Genomic DNA, 25,334 nt, shown 5'->3' with positions numbered 1-25,334 from the left:
TAATTTTAGATGTAGAGAAAAGTTTGACAAAGAATCAGTATATAGTTATAAGAATAAGCTTAATTGTTTTGTAATGCTAGAAATATGAGAAATAAAACATTACTTTAGAGCACTGGTTGAAAGAGAAGATTTTGATATGATGTGAATAACTGAAAGATGGTTAAATGTAGATGATTTTGAGGACAAATTTCTTTGAAATACTTGGTTATAAGTTATTTAATCAGGACAAAATAGCAAAGAAAAGGAAGGGGAAGTTGCTCTGTATGTAAAGTGAGAGTTACATCCTGTTGAAGATAAGAATATTAAGGATAACAGCAAGAAGATTAAATCCATTTGGATCTCTGTTAGTGGATATCAAGGGAAAACACTCTTAGTAGGAATTTATTACAGACAACTAAATGAAACTGATGAAGTTAGTGAAAAACTTTACAGTGTGTTTAAGATTTCAGCTGTTAACGAAGTTATGATTATGGGTAATTTTAATTTTAGACATACTGACTAGGAATTTCTAGAGTCAAACCATAAGGCAGAAAGGTTTCTGGAAACTGTTCAAGATGGATTTCTTCACCAACTGGTCAAGAAACCTATTAGAAATAATGCTATTTCAGATTTATTAATAACTCCTTATACAGAAATGGTTGAGAAGGTGGATATTGGGAAGCACCTAAGTGATCATAAGTGTATCAGTTATGATATTTATCTGCATATGAAAATCATGAATAATGATATTTTGATTCTAACTCTCAAAAAACATTTTGAAGAGATCCAACAGGAATTACCTACTGCAGTTATTTGAATACATTTAAAATTTTTTTTCAATATTCAAAACAAATATTTTCCTTACAGAAAGAAAAGGGTAGTTGAAAATGAAACACTAAGCTGCCTCACAAAGGATATAAAGGATGAAATTAAAGAAAAGTATCACAAGTATTTGAAATTTAAATTGGTATCATAGAAGATTTAGAATATCACAAAAATTGTTCACACAGCAAATTAGGACATCTGAAAGGATATGTGAAAAACATTTGGCTGATAACAAAGATTAATATTAAGAAGTTTGTTTTTAAAGTATATTAATGGTAAATAAAATATTAGGATGGGAACAGGATCCTTGAGGAATAATAAAGGAAGGTTTTATCTGATGATTATGAAATAGCTAGGTTATTAAACTCTGCTTTTTCTTCCGTTTTTACTAGAAAAGACTTAAGCACTATTCCTCTGCTTGAGCAAGTGATAGATGAAAAAAAAAGTTGAAAACAACAACTGTATAAATTCTGAGCTTGTTAAAATAAAATTGGGAAGTTTAATAAATGATAAGTTTGCTGGGCCAGATATTTCCCCAAGGGTTTTAAAGATGATCAAGGATTGAACATGTGAGCCACTTGCTACAATTTATTATTATTATTATTATTTTCTAATAACTCCTTCAACAGTGAATAAGCAGCAACAGATTGTAAATTAGCTAATGTCATTCCTATCTTCAAAGAAGGTAGGTAATAGAAGGTGTTCCAGTAATTATAGGCCTATTAGTCTCTCATCATTTGTGTGAAAAGTTTTGGAAAGTCTGATAAAAAATACTTTGCAGCAAAGTCTTTTAACAAAGTTAACAATTATATTGGATGATCAAGATGGTTTCACTAAGGAAAAATATTTTCTTATAAATCTTTTGACAGGTTTTGAAAATGTTACTGCATATGCAGATAAAAGTAATGGTGTAGATTTGATGTATCTGGATTTTCAGAAAGCATCTGACAAAGTCCCACATAAAGCATTTGTAAAGAAAATTACTTCTGTAGGTGTGGGGAATATGTTAACTGAATTGACAGAAAAGTGGCTGGATGGAAGAAAGCAAAAGAAATTCAATTAAACTAAATTAATGTTGCAAGTGGTGTACCTCTTTTTGATTTACACTGATGACACACCTAAAAGAATGGTCAATAATTTACTTAAATTTGATGATTATATCAAGGTATTGGGGTGTTGCTGGCTGTGAAAAGAATGCTCCTGCTTTACAAAGGAATTTAGATCATTTAACAAGTTGGGTGAATGAATAGCAGATGGGTTTTGATGTATGATAAATACAAGATATTGTACGTGGGTTATCATTACTTGAATTATAATTTGGATGGGAATAACCTAAAAGTCATAAAAGAAAAGGATTTTGTTGTAATAATTTATCAGTCTCTTAAGCCATCCAATCAGCGTGCTGTTGCTAGTGGTAGAGCAAATACTATTTTAGGTTGTATCTACAGAAATATTGAATACAAGTCTAAAGAGGTCATAATTTCATTATCCAGGTTATTTGCTGGTCAGGCTATATTTGGAGTACTCTGTTGAGTCTTGTGCTCTTTACTTTAAGAAAGAAATTGAACTGTTAGAAGGGACAAAGAGAAGGGTTACTAAAATAGTACCTGGAATGGAGAGGTTGTCATATGAAGAGATTAAATCCTTAAAATTGTTTTTTCTTGAAGAAAAGAGTTAGAGGATCTGACTGAAATGTTTACGATTGTAAAAGGAATTGATAATGTTGAAGCATCAACGTTTTTCACACTCAATAGTAAGAATTACAGAATTAGATTTAGACATGGTAGAAGCCATCTTAAGCAAAGACTATTTTTAAATAGGGTGGTTGGCCTATGGAATGGGTTGTCTTTGGGCATTGTGGAGACAGTACACTTGAGTGAGTTTAAAGGGAAGATTGATAGATATATGAATGATAAGGGTTTGCTTTAATTTTGTTGAATAATTTTTTTTTTCTATTTAAAAGCTTTAGTATGGCTTAGAGAGTGGAACAGTCAAGATAGACCAATTGGTCTCTTGTTGTTCCTAAATATTATGTTACGTTACATTAATCATGAGGGAACTACTATAGTCAGTCTCTAGTCAACCACATCATGTGCTACTGCTAATAACAGTAGCTACTGTACAAGAACATTAAAAGGTATATTTAACATCATTTTGCTTAATATTGTTGTTTTTGGATTTTCAAAACTATCTCACTAGCCATTCGAAATTAGGAACTTATAGAACAAAAAAAAAGAACATCAACTCTTGAGCTACCCCAATTGAAGAACGAAATTTGATCATCACTCTGCAATGAATCTACATACTTTAAACACGGGATAAATTTTTTAGCGGAAGGATGTGAAATAGAAACCTTTGGATTTACAGTCTGATGCATTAACCTCGAAACCACACCCAGCTTTTAACAGCTTAAACCTACAATGTCAAATGAAATGTTTCTTTAATCAAGACAATAAAATGATATATTTCTGATGTACTTCAGAACAGAAATATGTAATAAGTTAACATGAAAGCAGAATCTTCACATAACTAAATCTTTGATCACTTCAGGAACAAAAATAAAAACAGTAAACACTACAGAAAATTTATAGAATAGGATGCAACAGCTGCCTAGCCCTTTAATTATATAAATCAGGATACAAGTTAGTTACAAGGTTGAAAACGTCTGTTACTAACAATTCTAAATTACAGGAACAGCATAAAATTCTTATAAACTTACTTCAATGTCATTGAACATTACTTCACAAACAATATTTAGCAATTCCATTTCTTCAATATATCTATCTCAGAAACTTAATTCACGCTCTTCTGAAAACAATCAATTACAAAAAATATGTATAGTTATACCTCTAGTGCTGTAACTCTCATATCTCTCACTCTCAGTCACTTCAAAATACACTCAATGAACTAACTGTAATTATAAGGGCACAATCTTCTGCATGAGAACAAGAGAGATACTGCTGGTGTACATCATTAAAAAAATAATTCCTTTTTATTTTGATACTGTAAGTCCAGGTTGTTAAATCTGAGTATGATCTAATGGTTAATGCACCAGATTGTTAAGATAGAGGTTTGTATTCACATCCCCTTTTATAAACTAGCTTATTCACATAATTAGTGATCAATGTTAACTTTATAAAGCATTTGTTTCACTCACCACATTATATCTAGCTACTGCTAGTGCTATATCTTTGTCTATTTAGAAAGCCACAGATATAAATCTTTCCAATCACACTGTCTTTTTCTTTATTCTAACACCAAGCTATTCATATTTCTGAGATACAGGTAACATATTTTTAAGGTATATCATAATAAAAAATTTAATCTGAGTATAATACACGTTGTACAAGAACCATTACTACATACCTCCATCTCAGTTTTTTCCTTCATAATATTTTCTAGAGAAGTTTCTAGTTCAACTGCAAAAGAAAGAATAATGAATTCAAATTGCCTGAAAAGAAATTATACCATTTAATTAATTTTACATCACATTTTTATCTGGTCAGTTGCATTCAGTTAAACATTAAAATATGATTTTAAACATGATCTTATTAAAATTTATAAAGCAGCTAGGAGAAAAAAGAAAATAGTGTCTTGTGTTCATTACAATCTAAACTAATGCAACAAAAACAACATAATCAGCTCAGAGTAATTTTGCTAACTTTTGTATCTCTTTAGCTCAAGACACCCTAAAGGAACTCTTTAAACGTTATGAACAAAAACATCATTAATATTACTGTTAAAAATCAGCTAAAAGTTACTCAATTACTCATTAACATATGAAATTACACCAGTTGTTTCATTGTTTTAAAGGGTTTACACAACTGCATTCCTTTATTTAATACTATGGCTAAAGGCAAACTAATAGCTTAACAAACTGTGAACTCTGATGTACTCAAGTTCCAAAATAAATTTAACTTCTAGTACTTTTACACAAAGGTGACAACTGAAAGCAACAAAAGGTACAAACTGTAAATAAAATAATGCAAAACTTGCTACCCTGTAAACTCTATTTGGATCCTTTGTTTTACAAATGATCCAATTTTATGAATCAATCATATTAAATATTACAAAAATGTGGCAATAAATAACAGTCAACAATGTTTTAAAATTGTTTTAACAGTTGGAAGTTGATTGAAGCATTGGAAAATAAGAGAGTTATAAATCATGCTACAGTACAAACAATTTTTAGCACATTCATCTTAGTTTTTATATTTAATATTTGCACATTATAGACTTGAAAGTGGCATGTACACTCAAAACATATAGGTATTAAATGTTATTATTTTACATGTTTCCAAGTTAAAATTTATCAAATATAAATAAAGAAGTTATTAAAAAAAATCTCTGGATGGTCTAGTGTAATTTACCTCAACAGACATTAATCCATAAAAAAACCATAACTAACAGTTTCATGAGACTTATAAATTGAAACTATTTTTTTGAGAAAAAAGTAAAGAAATATCCATTTTTTAAGCTTAAAGTACAAATATAAAGTAATATTAATAATATAACAAAATTCACTTGTTTATGCAAGCACTAAAATATTAAATTTTGTAATACAAATACAGAATGCATATTCTTTTTGTACACAAAATGAAAAGGTTGCACTGATTTTACTTTTTTTTTTAAAACAAATCTTACCTAATCTTGCATTTAGCTCATTTTCTATTTCCTGTTTCTCTTCAATTACCTTAAGAAAAAATTTATTATTGATTTCTAATAGAATTAATTCCAAAAACATTATATACTTCACAAAGCATTATTAAAGATGCATCACAAGGTCCTAAGTTTTCTGTTAAGAGAAATGAAAACTCAGATTGAATGAGCCTGTAAACAATGTATAAACTTCTAACCAGAAATTGTAATAAACAAAACTCCATTATTAAAATGCTGAATGGAAGAAATTGAACATCCTAATTTTCCATTGAACTGTGAAGCCAGTCCAACTATCATAGCTTTGTTGCTGGTGCCTAAATGAGTTGTGATATTTTTTAAACCCATGTCACAAGGCAACCATGCATACACACAATACCTACATTAGGAAGAAATTAATTTTTCTACATTAAAGATAAATATCATAAATGTATCTGTGGATTTATTTTACTGATAAGTTGATTTTTTTTTCCCTGACAAAAGACATGTAAGATATAAAGTGGCAAATTTCTCAAGTGCTTTACCTGTAGGTTCACTAGTCCAATACTGTGAATGGAAGAGTAATTACTAAAAAGACCATTATAATTTCTTCATCTTCTGCATGACAAAAACAAATACATAGTTAATCAACCTAAATACACTGTTGTTAGATGTATAACACTGCTTACTGTAAATATTATTTTACTTTATAATTTAATAATTATTTACTTCTCACAACAAGAAAGTTAAAAGTATTTATTTTAAAGGTGATAGTTATGAAACGTTTGGCTGTGTAACTTGACAAGAGTCTTATGTTGTGTGTGTGGTTCAATCTTTGTAATACTGTTAATGTCACATTACTTGAACCTTCAGTATTTTTCTTACCAAGTGAGTATTGTTACATTATAGTGTTTCCTAGGCTGTAAAAATATTCAAGGCCTCAGCTGGGCATGGTGTGTATGTATATATGTGACCAAGCAAGAGCAAACAGAGAAGTAAAAGTTTAATTGGAGAAAACATCAGAAGATGTGAAGTTAGCCAGTGTATGAGTGATTTGCCAGAACAGACAATACTTTAAAGTGAGTTTCATAGTTTAGTAGAGATATGGAGAATAATTTGGCTTGTCAAAGGATATTTTAACGTATTTGAACCTGACTGTGTGAACTTGATGAAGATGAGAAAATTATTCAATGTTCAGAATACATGTGATAACCCATGCAGTAATGTAAGTGAATTATTCAACGATTTGTGAGAAAAGAAGATAATGAACATTTATATCTTGTCAATTGGATTTTAAAGTAATTGAATCAGCCTATGTGGATTTCTGACAAGAAAAGAAAATTAGTTTTAGAAACAACTGTGATATCCTGTAGAGTAAAGAATTTTTGCCCATGGTTGACTTGTTTTTAATATATTATTTTAAAGAAGTGGACTGTGTGCCATCCATTTATTGTTTGATTTTACTGCCAATAAGTCACAGACACCTACTGTAGAAGAATCCCAGCCCAACACAAACAAACTCTGACAATTGTAATCACTAAATCTTTAAGCATCAATGAAGAAAACTACCCAAACATGAACATGAAAGTATAACTTTTTAAATCATCTTATGATAAAGTCAAATGCTTTCTCTGTAATTGTATGTCTGTATATTAAGACAAATGCTAGTTCAAAGTTAATCATAAACTTGGTGTGAAAATGTTGTCATTATATACATATACATAACATAAAGAAGAGTACTGAATTTTTCTTTAAAAAACATTATGGTGACATGTTGAGTTCAGTAAAGTGGCTTAAAGATATGAAAAAATATTTTCAAAGGATTTTCCTAAAAATATGTTTTTGCTGACCTTGTAGAAACTAACTTAAACACGCTTTTGCTAATTACTTCCTAAATCCTATAAGCACACCAATTTGCATCATACTTTGAAATAACTTTATACGGGATTTATTGAAAGATATTGTCAACAAACTGTCACTTCTGTAATATTTAATGTATGATGGTCATTTACCCTTGATAATTGTTGTTCTACATCTGCTAGTGCATCTAATGCAGCATTCTTGGTCTCAGAATCTTCCATCAATGCCACTACATCGAAAACATTGTCTAGGTAGGCAGATATTTGCACCTGCAATTCCTCACTTTCACAATGCCTCAGTTTTTCTAGGTATTCATCCAGTCCTAGTTGTGTGAATTCATACTGCAGGTGAACTCTAAAGTTCACATCCTCCACAGAATGAACTACAATGTTGATGAATTGCATGCAGGCAACCTGAGGAATTTCATACCAAATTGTACCACAAAAAATTGGAAGCAACATTTAACATAATTTACCTACAAAATAACCAGGAAAATACAAATACTATTACATACCATAACACCACAATCTTTTCTTAACTGGCATTTGTGCTTAGTAATTACATGCTGAATACCTTAAAATAAAGTCATTAATTTAAGACAAAAGTTAAAAATGTTTCCAATATGTTGTAATATTAAATGTATAGGAAGTATTTTCATATAAAAATGTAAATGAAAAGAACATTACAGACAGAATATTTACATTTTTCTAAATGTACATATAAACAAAAGAAATATTATATTAAGACATATCACAGTACTTCACTGTGTAAAAGTGTTAGGAAAAGAAAATATTTTGTCATTCTTTCCATTTTATGGAGCTAATTCTCCCATACCGTTAGAGAATATAAAATTTAACACTATGGGAATGTTTCACTGATCCTTGTGAACAACTGAAGGAGCTTGGGTGAAAAAACTTATTTAGAATTCCCATATACTTGTACCAAGGATATATCATTAGGATTCTACTTCAGTGAACATACTGATCAAATTCAGTGTCCAAAATAATTGTCATAGTTCCTCATGCAGTGCCTTAACTAACAATACCTAAAGCTAGCTAGGTTATGGTACAGGTACATTCTAGAAGAAATCAATTTAATAACATTCTTCAAATAAGCCTTGCAATCTTGAATTTCTCCCCAAACATTCTCAATCAGTCCAAATATGAAATATCTGATTCAAAATATAGGTTGTATATCCAGTAGAAAAATGATAAAGACACTTACTGCACATTGCACAACACCTACCATAATCATTTGGGGGGGGGGATAGTGTGATAGCTTGGGGTGTTGTCCACCTGATGTGACAAGAGAAATTTGCAAAATAAATGGAATAATGTACCAGCGCAAACACTGTCAGATAATGATCCATCATAGTAAACCCAGCAGTTTGCATATTACTGATAAAAGATTCTACTACCAAACAGATAATAACCCAAACAACTCATCCAACCAATGCAGAAATTACATAGCTAAGAAAGAAGCTACTAGAGCCATTCAAATGAAGCAATGACTCTTATAGATCCCCATTTAGCTAACATGAGATTTGATAGATCAAAAACTTGACAAATCAAAAGTTACTTCCAAAGAAACTTTATGGGAGTGTTTTAGAGATATTATGGAATTTTCATTTGGTAAATTTTATCTATTTTGCATACTAACTTACAGCCTGGCTAGCTATTTGACAGTTTTATAAACAAGACAAAAGGAATTACAAACATTACAAAAGAAATAAAATTTAGAATAAAAAAAAAACACTAAAAATGTGAAATATTGAATGATATAGAAAAAATATTGATAATTATATTATCCAATTAAGTAAGAAAACCTACCATCCTCCACGTTTCTATTTTTTGAATGAAAACAGTATTTTATGAATTATGTAAAAAAGGAATCACCTGAGAAATATGAGCTTTGCTCAATGTAAAATTGATACTTCTTTCTATATATTCAAAAATAAATAAGGAAAGTGTAAAACAATTTATTATTACCCCTATTGATAAGGCAGGTTGTAACTTCAGTTTTATTTGTAAAAATCCTTATGTAAAAATTCTAATTAAGGATATTAACAATACATTTACAAACATAGAAATAACAACATTATGACTAATATAAGAAAGACCATAAAAATGAAGTATAATACAACCTCTTCTTCTCATCCACCATTTTTATATGCAATTCCTAAATTGCATAACAATCCTATTAACTTCTGGTTTATAACAAATTCTTTAAACACAGTTATTAAATCTGTATCAATTATCCTTAATAACATTTTGGACATTGTGTTTGAAAAACTTAAAACACTATGTTTAAATAATTTAGACAAATATTTCTGGAATATTAAGAACAATATTTCAGTTTTTGAACGTATATATAATTTAAATATTTCAAATATGGCTAATTACGTCTCTACTTAAGATTTCACATCATTATACACCAAAACAGATCTAAAGCATATAAAAGTTTTTAATTACCTGCTCAATAATTTTATAGACACAGAAAAAAATAATCCTAAATATAGATTTATAAAAATTCAGGGTAAAACAATTTTTCATTTCTGTGTTTATAATAGTTATATTACTTTCAATGAACAAATATATAAAATAAACAGTGGGTATTCTAACGGGACCTAACTTCTTTACAAACACATCAAATTTTTATTTGTTTTTAATGTTTATAAAATGGGTTTCAAATCCTCAGTTATATAAATATACTTTTCATTACATAGACAATTCAATTACTATTAGTAATCAGTACTTTCACCAGGTTTAAAGTACCCAAAAGAGCTTGAAACATAAAAAGACCAAAAATGATCACAAACATACCAGTTATCTCAAGGATATTATTTAGTAAAGTACAATTGAATATGTTTCTTCAGAGAACACCATTTAATTTTTCCATCCTTAGTATAACCACTCCAAAAGGAGTTTCTCATACGATACTAAAAATCCCATTACACCACTATTACAAAGAATTTTAACTGTTTGTAATAATAAGTTCTTTATGGATAATATTATATTATTCATAATTGAACTACAAAACAAGTTATAAATACTGGCAAATAAAAATGTTTTTTGCAAGATGCTATAATAAATCTGAAAATATATTACTAAATAAATCTTCAATGAGGAAAAACCTCCTTTGTGTCACTATATATAGCCAGCTATAATAATACTTCATATTAAAATTTACCCAGTATAGCAAGAACTGGAAAAACTGACTAAGTAGCTGAGCTTGTCTTAGCTTTGTTGTGCTACATAAGAATAATGTTACAATAAAGTAAAATACAAACCACCTGTAATATTTAAGGTGCATCTTGTAGTTTTTAAGATTAATCTTTTTTTTTTTATTCTAAAATCTTGTACAAAATATGTCAGTTGCAGAAAAGAGTTAAGCTTGGGAGTTAATTGCAACAGAACATACGGGTGGTTATTATTCTAATTTAGTAAGTTTAAAACATTTTAAGGGTGGAGGATAGTGGATAATGTTTAATAGAAGTATTTTCTGGGTGGCTTCAACTGGCTGCAGACAGCAGAAGTTGAGACATTGTGAGTTAAGTACTCAACTCTGCACTCTTAAATACATTTCCATGATTGCTTACTATTTTTTCATCTGCATTTCAATTCTGCCTGATAGATGGGATATCCTCAATGTTTTTGAGTGTTATTACAATAGGCAATCTCCATCATAACCTTTATATTATGACCAGAAATAGATTAATTTATACAAAAATTTTGAAATTATCTCATATGAAGTTCATTATTGTTTGAAAGTGCTGATTTTGACCACATATTGACAGTTAATGTAATTAATAATAGTTTGAACACACTCCTTTTATATATATATAGACACATGCATACACACATATGCACACTATGAAATTTATCACAACTCAATCATAGTTAATGTAAAAAATATGCTTTTGACCAATGAATACACTAAGTCTTTGAAGTATAGAGTTGAAATTCTGATCTTTTTAAGTATGTGATGCTCATACATTTAAAACGCTCTTTGTTAAAATTAACACCTAATAATTAGCATGTTTGTATGATGGAACATTATTTCAAATGCACATTTAATTGTTTATATTTTATGTGATTCTGAGAACAAATTTTTAACTTAATGCAATATTCTTTATATACAAAATGATTTTACCTGTTTTTACCTCTTAAGAAAAACCAGTTCTTTCACTGCCAGAAATTAAGAATAAAGATTAAAAACACCAAACCACTATATAGCAACAATGCCATATATTCATGGGCAACACAAGATAATAGATTTATAAAATAATGACAAAGAAGATATATACCATGAAATCAATGTTGAATTCTTCATAGTTCATGAAGTAGTCCATGAGCGTTTTGAATCTTACTTCTTCATCAGTAACTTCCTTAAACTTACTGAAAGCTTTTAGTATTATGTGATGTCCTCCTTTTACCAGACAAATAGCAGCTAAGAGCTCCAATACTAAAGCTTTGGTCCTGTTGGTGTAGATATTTACAACATAAAGCTTACAAACTGACAGAATAAGACATTAATATTAAACACTGTAAACAAGAAAAAGTGATTTGCTCTTATGCAACAATATTTTTTTTGAATAAGAAATACTAAGTGTCCAAAAAATTTTGTAATTCAAATGAAAAAATGCATCACAAAAAATGGTAAAAATTATTTCCCTTAACATAAATACAAAGTAAATCATTACTGGTGAGCATTACTCTCAGTATGTAAGAAACACAGATCAAAATCACTAATGACAGGAGATCTAACTTTTAAACATTCCTCAAATTAAAGATCTGACATGCCAGGATAGAGAAATGTTTAAGCCATAACTGTTCAAACTTGTGAACAAAGAAAGAACCATGAGTTTAAACACACATTTTATTAACATATAAATTAATATATTGAACTAACAAAACACAGCCCAAGTTGAATACTATCTCAGACCACAAAAATCTGTTATATTAGCTCAAAGTAAAAAATGTTTATTCCTCCACAACATCTGTTTACTGATAACTTAACAACATGGGCAAGTAAAAAGAAGAAAACACATTTCAAACTACTGAGGGGTACAACTGGCAGAACAAAATTCCAAGGTTGAAACAACAAAGAAATAATACTGGGGGGAATTCAGGTGGTGAATCAACCTGTATTGCATATGTTGTACACTTAATGTTTTTTTTTTCTTAAACATTTATTTTTTATGTATTAATGAACCTTGGGACTTGTACCCTTTAAAGTGAGATCCAAATTTTTTTTTTATGGTGCACCAGTACCTCCTTAGTAGACACAACTGCTTTCAAATAAGAAAAAAGAAAAAAAGAAATACTACAGCCAGGAAAAGTCACTTAACAGCTGTAAGGTAGTTTATTTATAAGATATGTTTTAAGCCTACTTGGCAAAGAATAAAACAAGTCTTTTTACAGAAAAACATTGTAACTTAGTTGAAGTCAATAATAAAACATTTTAAAGTGGAAGTACTGGTTATTTGGTTTCAAAAAATGAAAGCATACATAATAAACTGGAACTTAAGGGTTTTCATCTTATCTTTGTTATAAAGAAAATCAACAAGTCTGTGTAAAAAAAGAAATTGTAATAATAGTTACTCAACATATGATTTAAGCACATGCACACTAAATCTCCACCTTTTTTTACTAGATATGATAGTTTAATAAATGACTTTACTTCAACATTAATAAATATCCTATCAGTTTTGAATGAAGCTGTTATGAGTTCCCTGTTTATCAGTGCCAGTTTCAGTTATGTATTTATTTATGTCAATGATGAAAGCAAATGCTTTTGTCTTGTAAACCAAATTATTGTTAATTTTGCTTGATAAATAATGTTTTTATTTTAATACCAAAGATAGAAAAAATATATTTTAGATCACAAAGTCAGAATGACAAATTACATGACATTTAAAGGTAATGGTGAAAAATGTAAGAACCACATCAATATTTTTCTGTTTAGTAACATAGTAATCCTCGGACCAAAAATAAATAAGCAATCTGAGTGAGCCTAGCTATTGTCTGTTATAAAGTGTACAGAGAAGGAACTTCATTTAAAAATATTATCATATACATATTAATGTTAATAATAATAATAATAATAAACTGTAAATTAAAATTTGAATCCTAGAAAGAAAAAACAAATGTTGCTCCAATATTTTGAGTCGATAATGAAATCATGTCAAGTCATGCCTATATGCTCTATTCTTGAAAATAAACAATATCTTTCTGAGATTCCTATTATTATTAACAATTAAAGCTCATAAACCTAGAAAAAAATATAATCATTACCCTGAAATTTCCACATAATAGGAAAGATTTTTAAATTTTATATTTTATTATTTTTTATCATTAATCTGTTACTATGCATTCCATTTTACTTTTATTACATAATATCTCTAAAAAGAGAAACAGAGGATCCTCACCTTAATTTTTTGTGCGTAAGACTCAAGGTAATACAATTGATGGCTTCCCTATGTTCAAAGACCATGTTGAATCCATTCTAAAAATTGCATTAATCATGGATTTTTTTTACTGAGTAATACTGTTTTTCTACAGAATTAAAACGTTTGTACAATAGAACTCCAAATCTGCCACATTAAAAACTTCATTAAAACTTACTGCCATATATAATACTACAAAAAAACCAACAATTTAAACACACGATAAAAAATTTATTTAAAATGATATTTGGCCATGAAAATCTAATTTTTATTTTGAAGACTTTCTTCTATGGGCAGCTACTAATGTTTGTATCTTACTCATTTATTTTATTCAACAGTAAGTTTTGAATGATTATTTACAAGATGTTTCAATGTCATGTGTGATTTATTTAACTGAGTTTTTACTTCTTCAAGAAAACTCCATGAATGTTTGGTTTTTCATTCTGGATACTAGAAGAAAAAGTTCTACGGAGTTTACAGGTTCAGCTGTATATACATTTTACTTTTCTTTTTAGTGTATAAATTACGAGTACAGGATATGAAACATTTGACAGATTAAATAATGCTGTGATCATCACCAAAACAAAATTAGGTTTCAGAACCAAACAAAAATTACTTTATAATATCTGTAAGAAACAAACCTTGTTATTCATGATGGCTCGTAAACACATCACACACACATGGATGTCATCTGTAGCCTCCCCCATATTGAGCTTTGAAATGTGCTTGGAAGCTCTTCTAATTTTAAAGTTATCCAACTCTAATGCTGGACGGTGTGTGGTGGATGAAGAGTATCCATTGGGGACTGATCCATTCTCTTGAATGGATGCCTCATGGGCTAAATGCTCATGTCTATTTGCATTTAAAAAAAAAGCTTGAATTACTTCAGCACTTTATATGGTATGATTAAAATCGATAATTTATACATACATAATTAATGTATATTATTATGGGTAGAATATACAAAAAAACATCTGCAAGTGTTAAAATCACTTTTTCATAACGAGTTTATATCTATTATTAGGTATATTCAGAAAATCTGCTATAATTTTCAATGCAGGTGAACTTTCTGCATGTTACCATAAAATTCTTGTAAGTGGATGTCAAAACACTGTACATGTACATATTAATCCCTTTGGTTAGGTAAAGGTTACATAAAGTAAAAACTATTCCAAAGGTTCCCAATTATTCCCTATACAGTACCATAAAAATAAGGGCCAGGTCTTAGATTGTTGGGGAGTACATTATCATTTTAATTTTTTTGCAATACATGATCATATTTATGCCATGAATCAAACTTTTAAGGAGCATGATGTACCCATCAGGCAGACCACCTAGCAGAAACCACTGAAACACAAGTGTCCACTCCCTGCAGTAGGGCAATCCCATCTCAATGGGTAGTGACACAGATACTTATAAAAAGTGGTACGAGTTGTGGATTTTCTCAGTTAAGTGTGCTATTTAAAGCAGTCATTAACACAGTTAATGTACATGTTATGAGCTACTACATTATGATCTCTTCATCTGACTCAAACATGCAGTATAACATATTTCTCCTATATCTGTGCAGACATTTAAGATATCCTTTTTCCCACCCCAGTAGCCAATTTAGTCACAATAGAAAATTATGCCACCCAGCAAGTAAAATATAACCAACCTATATGTAGATAAAGATTTTGTTTATTTAGTTGTGTTTGTCTGCTTTCCTTTGATATCTCTGTTCAAGTTATTCTTTGCTTAACAGTCTTAAACCTGCATTTTGCAGACACTTGAATTTGTCTGTTGGACATCAGTGTAACTGAATACCATACAAACATACTGTCCTAAGTTGTCTGCATTAATTAACTTTTTACAATATCATAACTAGGAGATTTGCAATACTTAATAAGCTTCTCACAACTTACCAGGTTCTATAATAGTATATTTTACCTGCTACCTGTTAGGTTATTAAACATATGATGAGAAAACCATCAATAAATATGGCAATAATATCCTTAAAGACAAGTCTCTATGTAAGTGTTAAGTAATATATGCTATTCACCAACTAATTTGAATTTCTTATGTTGAAATAACTGGTAAAAATTAAACTGCTCATTTCACAAAAGATGAAGTCATACTATTAAGTTTCTAAACCGATTAACATACTATTTATACATAAATATATATAAAAATAATCATGTTTTATCAATTGTATCTTACTATGTGCCATAATTTTTATTTAAAACTTATTTATACAAAAACAAAAAGAATAAACCTACACACACACACACACCCTTTAGTTTTTATATATTAAAATATCTAGAACTTCTCATTGTTAATGTTGTTTTGAAATTTAATTCTCATATTCAAAACCATGTTTTTCAAGGACAAATTTAGACATAACAGACTCTCTTATTCCGTAATAAAACTACTTGTCTTAAAATACAATGAAACCTGTCTAAAGCGGAATCACACGGGACAGAGTAAAATTTCCGACTTAAGCAGGTTTTCTGGCTTAGACATAGTGAACATGCATTTCCTAAATTATATATAATTTTTGAGCAGAATGTTATAATTGCTTAACTCAAGGAAAATAAGACCTTTATGAATAAAGTTATTAAACTGTTTATTAGAATAAGAACAAAAATAGACATTCAAAATATACATAAGTACACAAAATTAAATTTATTTGAGGAAAGTGTCATATTTCAACTTTCATTTTTAATGGGCTTTCTCATGTGGTTAAAAGAGAATGCCAATTCTACAGCCTTTTCATAAAGTTCCTTTTCCCCATTCACTTTTGCATACAATTTGATAGCATTAATATAACTTAACACTTGCGATGAAGTCGGAATTTCTATTTCCTCACCATCTTTTCCATTCTGTTCATCTTCTAAATCTCACACTATTACCATCTTGCAATTCTATTATAGATTTTAAATCAAATTTCCTCACTTTATGTTAAAACATTGTCAATGTTCACAAAACTTTCCACATTCACAGAATCATCTGCAATCTTCTCAATCAGAGTTTGGATTTCACTAGAATCGTCATAACAAACTTTTCTACAATGTTCACCATTATCAAAAATAAATCCACATTTTCGAAAGCACTTTATTATGCATTCATCTTTTATGCATTTGACTCAATGACTTAAAAATGCAATTGCATCTAACATGTCAAATTTCATGGTAATTTCAGATGCTCTCTTGCAGTCGTCCTTGTTTGTGATAATATGCTGAAGCTTTCTGTATTTCAATTCTATACACTGTACAATTCCATTATGTAGTGGCTGTAGAACTGATGTTGTACATAAAGGTAGAAAGACTAAACGAACGTTTTAAAGTTGAAATTTTGAATTACAAGTTGCATTATCTAAGAAAAGTAAAATATTTCTATTTTCTTGTTCCATTCTTTTGTTTAATTTGTTCAAAAATTCCTCATTTATAGCACTTGTTATCCACACTTTATTATTCACTTTCCATTCCACAGGAAGTTAATTCTTCCTTGAATTTTTGAAACATCAAAGATTTTCACTTCTACCTATTACCCATGGTAAATTTTCCCTACATTTTAAAATTGGGGAAGACAGGAATTTATTTTTCGAGAGAATTATTTAAAGAGTAGAATTTTGCACTTGAAAGACAAGCATGTTTCTATAAATCATGAATCTAATTTAACTGCAAAAATAATGGCACAAGAAGAAAAAAATATATTTAACCAATACTAACTGTAACAAAATGTCCCAGAATTTATTAATATTTAAAGAAATTATTAATTAAATAAGAAATTAATATTTAATCAAAAACATTTTTCCACCTTACTCAGGTTATAATCCTACTTGTTGATAGATGAGGTAGGTGAAAGATAGTTTTCCATCTGCATTATGCAGGTTCTGCCATATAGAGAGCCTTTTATAAAAGAAATCTTATGATAATGCTGCAAAATTTCAATATTTCTGGCTTGTACAGGTTTCCACCCTATGCACTTTCTGGCTTACCCAGGTTTTACTGTACTTTATAGAGAGATAACTAAGCATTTTTATTATTAAGCTCTAGACTCAAATCACAACTGGTTTTTTAAATGCTAATTTTCAAACATGCACACACTGATTAAAGTATCTCCTAAAAATTTATCAAACAAAGAAAAAACCACCACTAGTTCAAAAGAGATAAAAAAAAATAACAACATGTACCATTTCCAGTAAAACAGAAATGATATAAATAGACATCCTACCTCAGTATCATCAGTCTGAAGGACAGGTAGTCTATAAGAACATCCAAGCCTTTATTATCTTCATTTAGAAATTCTCTAACCCATCTAGAATATAAATCAAGGTATGGTTAATACAAACTTTAATTCACATGTATCAGTGTTACAAACTTAGTCTTACCTATTCCATACAAATACAGGCAGTTCAAATACTGCAAGAACAAAGAAACTTTTCACTTTTTACCAAAATATAATTTATATAGAAATATATGAACATCAGAAATTTTATGATGATCATTCATGCCTTAATGTGATTTATACAAATCACATTTCATGCATTTTACCAGAACTCTGAAGTCATGAAAAGATTGTTTGGGAAGTCTGATCAAACGGCAGACACAGAGACCCATTTTAAGTTATTTTTATATTAGGAAATGAACTTCATATTGTAATTAAATGAGAACTGTAATTTCAACATGTCAGGTGTAATTAGTGTATTTTTGTCACATTCTGTGTAAGATAAGTCAAAACAAAATTTATAACAAGCAGTTATGACTGTCGTATTTCACCCCCCCCCCCTTTAATACAAATACCCACACTAAAATTAGCTAAGAATTTCAGTTTCTACTAGAGAAATGAAAAATTTCAGTTTGATTAAAGGCTGAAAAACAATGCCAGAATTGTTCTTATCCTTTTAAGATTAAAGATGAGTATATGCATAAAAATATCCTCCAAAATAATTCAATACTTAATAGCTCTGAAAATGTTTTATTTACTTTATTACACTTTTATCCAAATTTCTTTCTTCTCAGTTTTCCAACACTGACTTAACTTACCCAAAGTTTTAAACTATTTACATAAACTATTCTTCTCTTAAAAATTCACTAACAACACACCTCCCACAGCTACTAACTAAATATGTATCAAATAAATTGCTTTAAATACTTATTACTAAACATTGTTAGCTAAACCTCTCTTACACCATAGACTTTTGTCTTCAGTTCTTTTTTGACATTTTTTGTCTGTCTTTAACCCACAGAATTTGAAATGTGTTAAAACACTGGAATGATCAACACTGTTTGGTACACAAATAAAATCTTTATTTTAAGACCAATCATTGGTCTTAAACACTTCACATGTTTTGATGTCAATTCATGGCATCCTCACATCAAAACATGTAGTGCTTTATAAGATCTGGAAACAAAGTTTCTAGCTCTATACCAATCAACACTGACGATTTGAGTATCTTAATATTTTTAATATTTATGCAAGTCCCTTCACTTTTAACCTTTTAATACCACAGGATTTGTATCACACTCCAAAACTAGCAAATACACTAAATCAGTTAACTTGTTTCAAATGTGAGCAAAAATAATACTTTGTACAATACAAATTCAGTTATTTGCCAAAGCAAAAAATTATAAACAAATTCAATGTTATTACAATTAAAGCTGCCAAAAAGAAGGGTCAAAAAGAATTTACAAAAACCTAAATTATATTTAACTTGTTTACAAGAAGAGCCAGTCTTTAGATATAAAAGAGACTAAGTTGATTATATATTGCCAACAAGATGAAAATTCAATGTTATTCAACAACTTACCTCCCTCTTTCTTTTAATTAATTAAATCAATAAACTTTTCCTATTCTATATTATCATCTATGTAGCCTTTAGTTTTCAAGTTTTAGCTAAGAAGGTTTTATTAACCATAAATTATAAAACTTGTCATACATCTTAACATGTCATATGAAATTAATAAAATTATTTGAAAACATCCACTAACTATATTTAGAAAAAAGGCACAATTTAAGCATAAAGAATTTCTTGACTTAATATTTGTAATTAAACGATTAAAATAGGCTACAGTACGGCATGCCTTTAATCATAAAAATTGGGATGTAATAGTTCAACTGCCGAATCAATTTTCAGTATTTAACACTAACACCAGTCAATTTCCTTTATAAACTTTGTCCCACAAACTTACTCTATATTGTTTGTTCGTAAAGAGATCTCCAAGTCACGGAGATTTTGAGTTGAAGTGGCATCCCCTACAAGCCTTCTTCGCTGCAATAATAGTGACAAAAATTAACTGTTTCATTTTATATATTACTGTAGAATTTACTTTTGTTAAAAGAAAACAAAACTACATATATACAAAAAGAGCTTACATTATGTATCAGCTGGATTTTTCAAAAAATTTAACACCTATAAACCTTACGTATATCAATAAAGGTTCATACTATCTTTAAGCAAAGTGTAACAAACTTTTAAGGTATGTCTATAATTTTAAAATTGTATGAGTAATTATATAAAGAGGTTAAAGTGTCAGGAAATATTACAAAAGGCACCAATTGTATAAAATGTATTTTCATTCTCTTGAGCTAGTTCATTTTTGTTGTTTAAAGAAATTGCAAAAATAACAATATATGTCAACATGCCTCTGTTTAATATACAGCACATGTTAAGAAACTGATAGAAAACTGCAGTTTTGCAACAGAAATACACTGACTGAACTTTCAATGATCTCAAGACACTGAAATAGCTAAATTACATATTAATTATTTTATCAATGTGGAACCAAACAGGAAGGAAAAACAAATGATAACTTTACATATTCACAACTACATTATAATCTCTTACTGACATTAAGAGATGTATGAAAAGATAATTTTTTGAATACATACACTGTAAGCCAATATTTATTTCCTATAAATGTTATAATTGAAAATGCTTTTCAGCTACAATTAATTTAATAGAATTAAAACACAAATAAACATACAATTGTTTTATTTGTATATAGTATTATTAAACTAAAAAATGACAAACTTTTCCCTAGTTTATACACTTTATATTGTGTACCAACTGGAAATGAGACTATTCTATAAGAATTGTATTAAAGATTTTCAACAGATATATGTGTCAGCAAGTCTACTAGGACATTCCCATGAAATGTCTGCTCTTGAAAACTTTTCTTAATATTGCCAACAAAACAAATAAATATTATTTTTGTTACAAATAATCTTGGTTTTAAATGTACTTTAGCACCATTCACTGTAGGTTTTTAAAACAAGAATTCTTTTCGATGGTAAAAATGAACAGTACAAAGAAACTTCAAAACAAAAATTATCAGTTTTATCACACCATGAAAAATGGTTGATGGACCCAGTGAAGTAACTGGAGATAAGTGATAACCTAGCATTATTGTACTTATCACTAAACTTTGCCCAAACATGTATTTATAAAATTCCTATCAAGCTACTGGACAACGTTATTTACACATTATCACATGACTTTCACACACGTGTATGTGTGTATTAATATCTAAGACAACAGCAGAACATGAAACACCAGTACAAAGCAGAAAACTATCATATATGTAAAAACGGCTCGTTTGGGTTGAGAAAATATTTTACATAGAAGAGCGAACAACGTTTCGACCTTCTTCGGTCATCGTCAGGTTCACAAAGAAAGAAAGAGGTAACTGACCGGAAGCTGACCACATGTTTGAAAGGGATTGTATAACTGAGTGTCGGAATTAGATCAGACTTGAAATTAAAAGAGCCTTTGATGAATGAGCTAGCTGATGTTACATATTTGGAGAATGCCAATGCTATGTATTACCAAGATACCATAAAACTATGCTCACCAGATAAAATTAACGATGAATTAGACAAAATAAAACAATACTTCATCAACATCAAGAAGTTTCCTCTACAAATTGTAGAAAACATTATATGCACACACCTCGACAGAAAGCAAAATCAACCAACAAAAATAATTTATATCTCACAAAATAAAAAATCAGGAAACCATACACTGCTGCATACCATATATTCCCAACATCAGCAGAAAAATAATCAACAATTGGCAAAAACTGGTAACAAAATATGACATTCCAGTTAATACCAAATTTATTCAAAAACCAGGCACAAAACTGAGGTCTATACTATGTAAAAACTACACTGACAAATGCCACACCAACATTATTTATAAAATACAATGTGATAACTGCCACAACTTCTATATTGGAAAAACAAGTAGAAAATTGGAAACCAGATTCAAAGAACATAAAAAGTCACCTTCACACGTTTTCGAACACTACAAGTCAAATAAACACAACATAACCATAGAAAACACTCAAATACTAAATAAAGAAACAAATATAAACAAATGCAAAATTAAAGAAGCCTTACTAAAACAACAACTTAAACCCAAAATAAACCAATATAAAGGGAACGCCTTTATACCTATATTAATATAATAAAATAAATAAAATTATATATTCAAACATCTAACACCGCCCTCTACATTCCGACACTCGGTTACACAACCCCTTCCAAACATGTGGTCAGCTTCCAGTCAGTTACCTCTTTCTTTCTTTCTTTGTGAACCTGACGATGACCGAAGAAGGTCGAAACGTTGTTCGCTCTTCTATGTAAAATATTTTCTCAACCCAAACGAGCCATTTTTACATGCATATTTCTCTACAAGTGGGTTTTCTCGACATCACAGAAAGCTGTTGTTGTTTAGGAAGTTGTCCGACTCTGTGGGTTCAATCACTAGGATTGATGACATTAAAATGGTCTTCTGTAAAGACATCAGATACATTTTCAAATTACTCAAATCACCTTCCATGTAACCATGTACAAAGTTAACTTGGTTGTTACAGGTAATAACATGTGCATACTTACAGTGATACTATCTTATTTAGAGCTAGAGCTGTTTTATAAACAAATACCCTTCGGCACCTTAACACAATAACATCATCTTTTAACATATATAACATATGTTATGGATTCCTTACTGTTTGACTATTAGCATTGGAGGGTGGGTAGTAGTAGTATACTGTTCTTGCAGAAACAAGCATCATAACAAAATCAAAAATGCACAAGCATTTTCTTATGTAATCACGAAGTTTGAAATTTGGTTCTATCTATAAAACATATTTTATATGAATTTTGTTAACATCATTAAAATAGCAAACACCATCTATTAAAAATTAATAAAAAAGTGCACAAACAAGTCAATTTTAAGCAATAACATAATGTAAGTCTCAAGAGAATTTTAAACTCTAAGGCTTAACTGAATTGACAGTAAATTGAAGTGACATAAAGGATAATTAATGTAATTTTTACTGTCATGACATCAGTAAAATACATGCATAACATGAACCACAAGAGGAATTATATACTCTTAAAGTTACAACAAAGTATGACATATTAAGTTGAAAAGGCAGAAATAAAAATAATTGTCACTCTTAATTTTGGTTTTATTTACTCTTGAAACAGAACACTTTTGGGGACCCTGCAGAAGCACACCTAGATATTATATACAGAAAAATCAACTCAAATAGTTTAATGCAATAAATGAAAAAGGATCAACAGAAAGCTGTTTTTTTCTTGCACAACAATATGTAACACCAATACTTAAATAAGTGTGCTGAAATTTTCATTTCGATACACACACACACACAAAACTGGTATTTTATTCTCCTATTACACGAACAATCTACATCTTTTATCCAACTTTAAATTGTTGACCTTAACTTTCAAATAACTGACTGTATACAGGTCATTAATTAGAAACCCCTAAGAAACAATGAAGCAATATGATAGATGTAAATTTCTATTCACATAATCTAGAAGTCAATTTAATAAACAACTTGGATCTAAGAGCTACAACTTGACCAATAAATAAATAAAACTTGTCTGATGCATGTAAAATCTTGTTCTTCATAACTACCAACATGACATCAATAACACTGTATTTACCACGTTTGATGGCCCAGCATGGCCAGATGGTTGAGACACTCAAGAGCACGGGTTCAAATCCCTGTCACACCAAACGTGCTTGCCCTTTCAGCTGTGGGGGTGTTATATTGTTACAATCGGGCTAACTATTCATTGGTAATACATTGTCTTACATTGCTAAATTAGGGACAGCTAGCGCAGGTAGCCCTCCTCATGTAGCTTTGCATGAAATTCATTAAACCAAATCAAAAACCATGTTTTATAGAATATTTCAAAGGGAGAATCAGAGAAATAACTCGTATTTAAGCAAACCCTTATTATGGACCCCACCACTAACTTCTGTTTGGGTTAATACAGTACACTCAATGAAATTTTGTACTCCAGTATGGTGTGCTTTCTTTCACAATTCCAGGTTTGTTATGAAGGATACACACATTATGAATCTACTACTAACGACTGATTATTTGATAGTGACACAAAAAAACTATACAAAGAAATGGTTTAAATTCACAAGTAGAATACGTGAAACACGTTCTTCAATCTGTACTGAATACTATTTTGTAAGCATAATTTGTACGCTAAATAAAAGTGACAGTGGTGTTCCTGTAAGTAAAATAACTTAGTGTCAATGCAAGACCATCCAAGATCACCCACCAAAAATTTATATGAAAAATATAAAATTCAGTAACTTTACCGTAAAGCTTCTATAAAGCCAGTTTAAAGCACAAAATATATGTGACTACACAGACTTTGTCAGTTCATTATACGGCTTACAGAAAGTGAGGTTGTTTATTACACAACAAATTGTGTTCATTTCCTCATTCGTCTCGTAGTCCAGCATTTATATGAAACTTCACAAAAACCGATAAAAACAAAAGATGTAGTAGTCACAAATAAAAATTGTGCACAGATGTTTTGGCAGATTTTATTACACTATAAAAAATTTAGTAACACCACATGTGCAATCAGATCTAAGTGATCGTGTTCAGAGATGGTAGTTTTACATCACACACAAATGACAACAAATTACCCCCACTCGTCCTTCCTCTTGCAACTGTCTACCCCCTACTAGGACTAACTGGAAACATTTAAATAAAACATTTTTTCTTTTAACACTATTTCAAAGGCTTCAAAAGTTCACCTATTACATTCTCACACACACATATATAAAACCATTTTTTCCTAAGTATTAAATCATTTAAATAAAATGGAAATATCTTACTCGGGAACTCCTGGATGCTTTTGGATCAAGGTATGTTTTTAATTTTTTAAGGTAATATGCTGGAGGTTCTTTCGCTATTACCTTTTCCTGTGATATAGAAGAAACAAATATATTCCATAAGTATTGTTTTTAGACACTTTTTTAATTATAAAAAAAACAACTTGCATCGTTTCAGTAATCAAATGATAGGATTAGCAACTTCAGATCAACACAGTTCTGAATATACTTATATATCCGATATTCTCATAATTGGCGAGTGCTAAAATAAAATATAAATCAGTATATATTTTATTTACACACCTTTCTATAAGAACGTTTCATATTACAATCCAAATCACTACGAATGTGAATTATAATTGAATAAATAAAATTTGCTGACCGAGACATAAAAAGCACTCTTGAATAATACTGTTCATCACCAATGTG

The 25,334-nt window shown here is 29.5% G+C and overlaps 1 protein-coding gene across 7 annotated transcripts in view; it reads right to left on the bottom strand.

Annotated features, from left to right (window-relative positions):
* The window catches only part of LOC143230338 (formin-like protein), a 119,880-nt gene that overhangs the window by 42,436 nt on the left and 52,110 nt on the right, over nucleotides 1–25,334 (bottom strand). For all 7 annotated transcript variants that reach the window (XM_076463734.1, XM_076463733.1, XM_076463739.1 and 4 more), the window contains 9 exons: nucleotides 24,909–24,995; nucleotides 19,921–20,000; nucleotides 17,963–18,046; nucleotides 14,389–14,599; nucleotides 13,730–13,806; nucleotides 11,606–11,777; nucleotides 7,452–7,712; nucleotides 5,449–5,497; nucleotides 4,171–4,223 (listed from right to left, as the gene is read on the bottom strand). In XM_076463734.1, coding sequence (XP_076319849.1) covers nucleotides 4,171–4,223; nucleotides 5,449–5,497; nucleotides 7,452–7,712; nucleotides 11,606–11,777; nucleotides 13,730–13,806; nucleotides 14,389–14,599; nucleotides 17,963–18,046; nucleotides 19,921–20,000; nucleotides 24,909–24,995 — 1,074 coding nt within the window. The remainder of the gene's footprint in view (nucleotides 1–4,170; nucleotides 4,224–5,448; nucleotides 5,498–7,451; nucleotides 7,713–11,605; nucleotides 11,778–13,729; nucleotides 13,807–14,388; nucleotides 14,600–17,962; nucleotides 18,047–19,920; nucleotides 20,001–24,908; nucleotides 24,996–25,334) is intronic.

This window comes from Tachypleus tridentatus, chromosome 10, assembly GCF_004210375.1.
Source record: "Tachypleus tridentatus isolate NWPU-2018 chromosome 10, ASM421037v1, whole genome shotgun sequence".
NCBI classification, from domain to species: Eukaryota; Metazoa; Arthropoda; class Merostomata; order Xiphosura; family Limulidae; genus Tachypleus; species Tachypleus tridentatus.
This window is presented reverse-complemented; position numbering and strand designations above follow the sequence as displayed.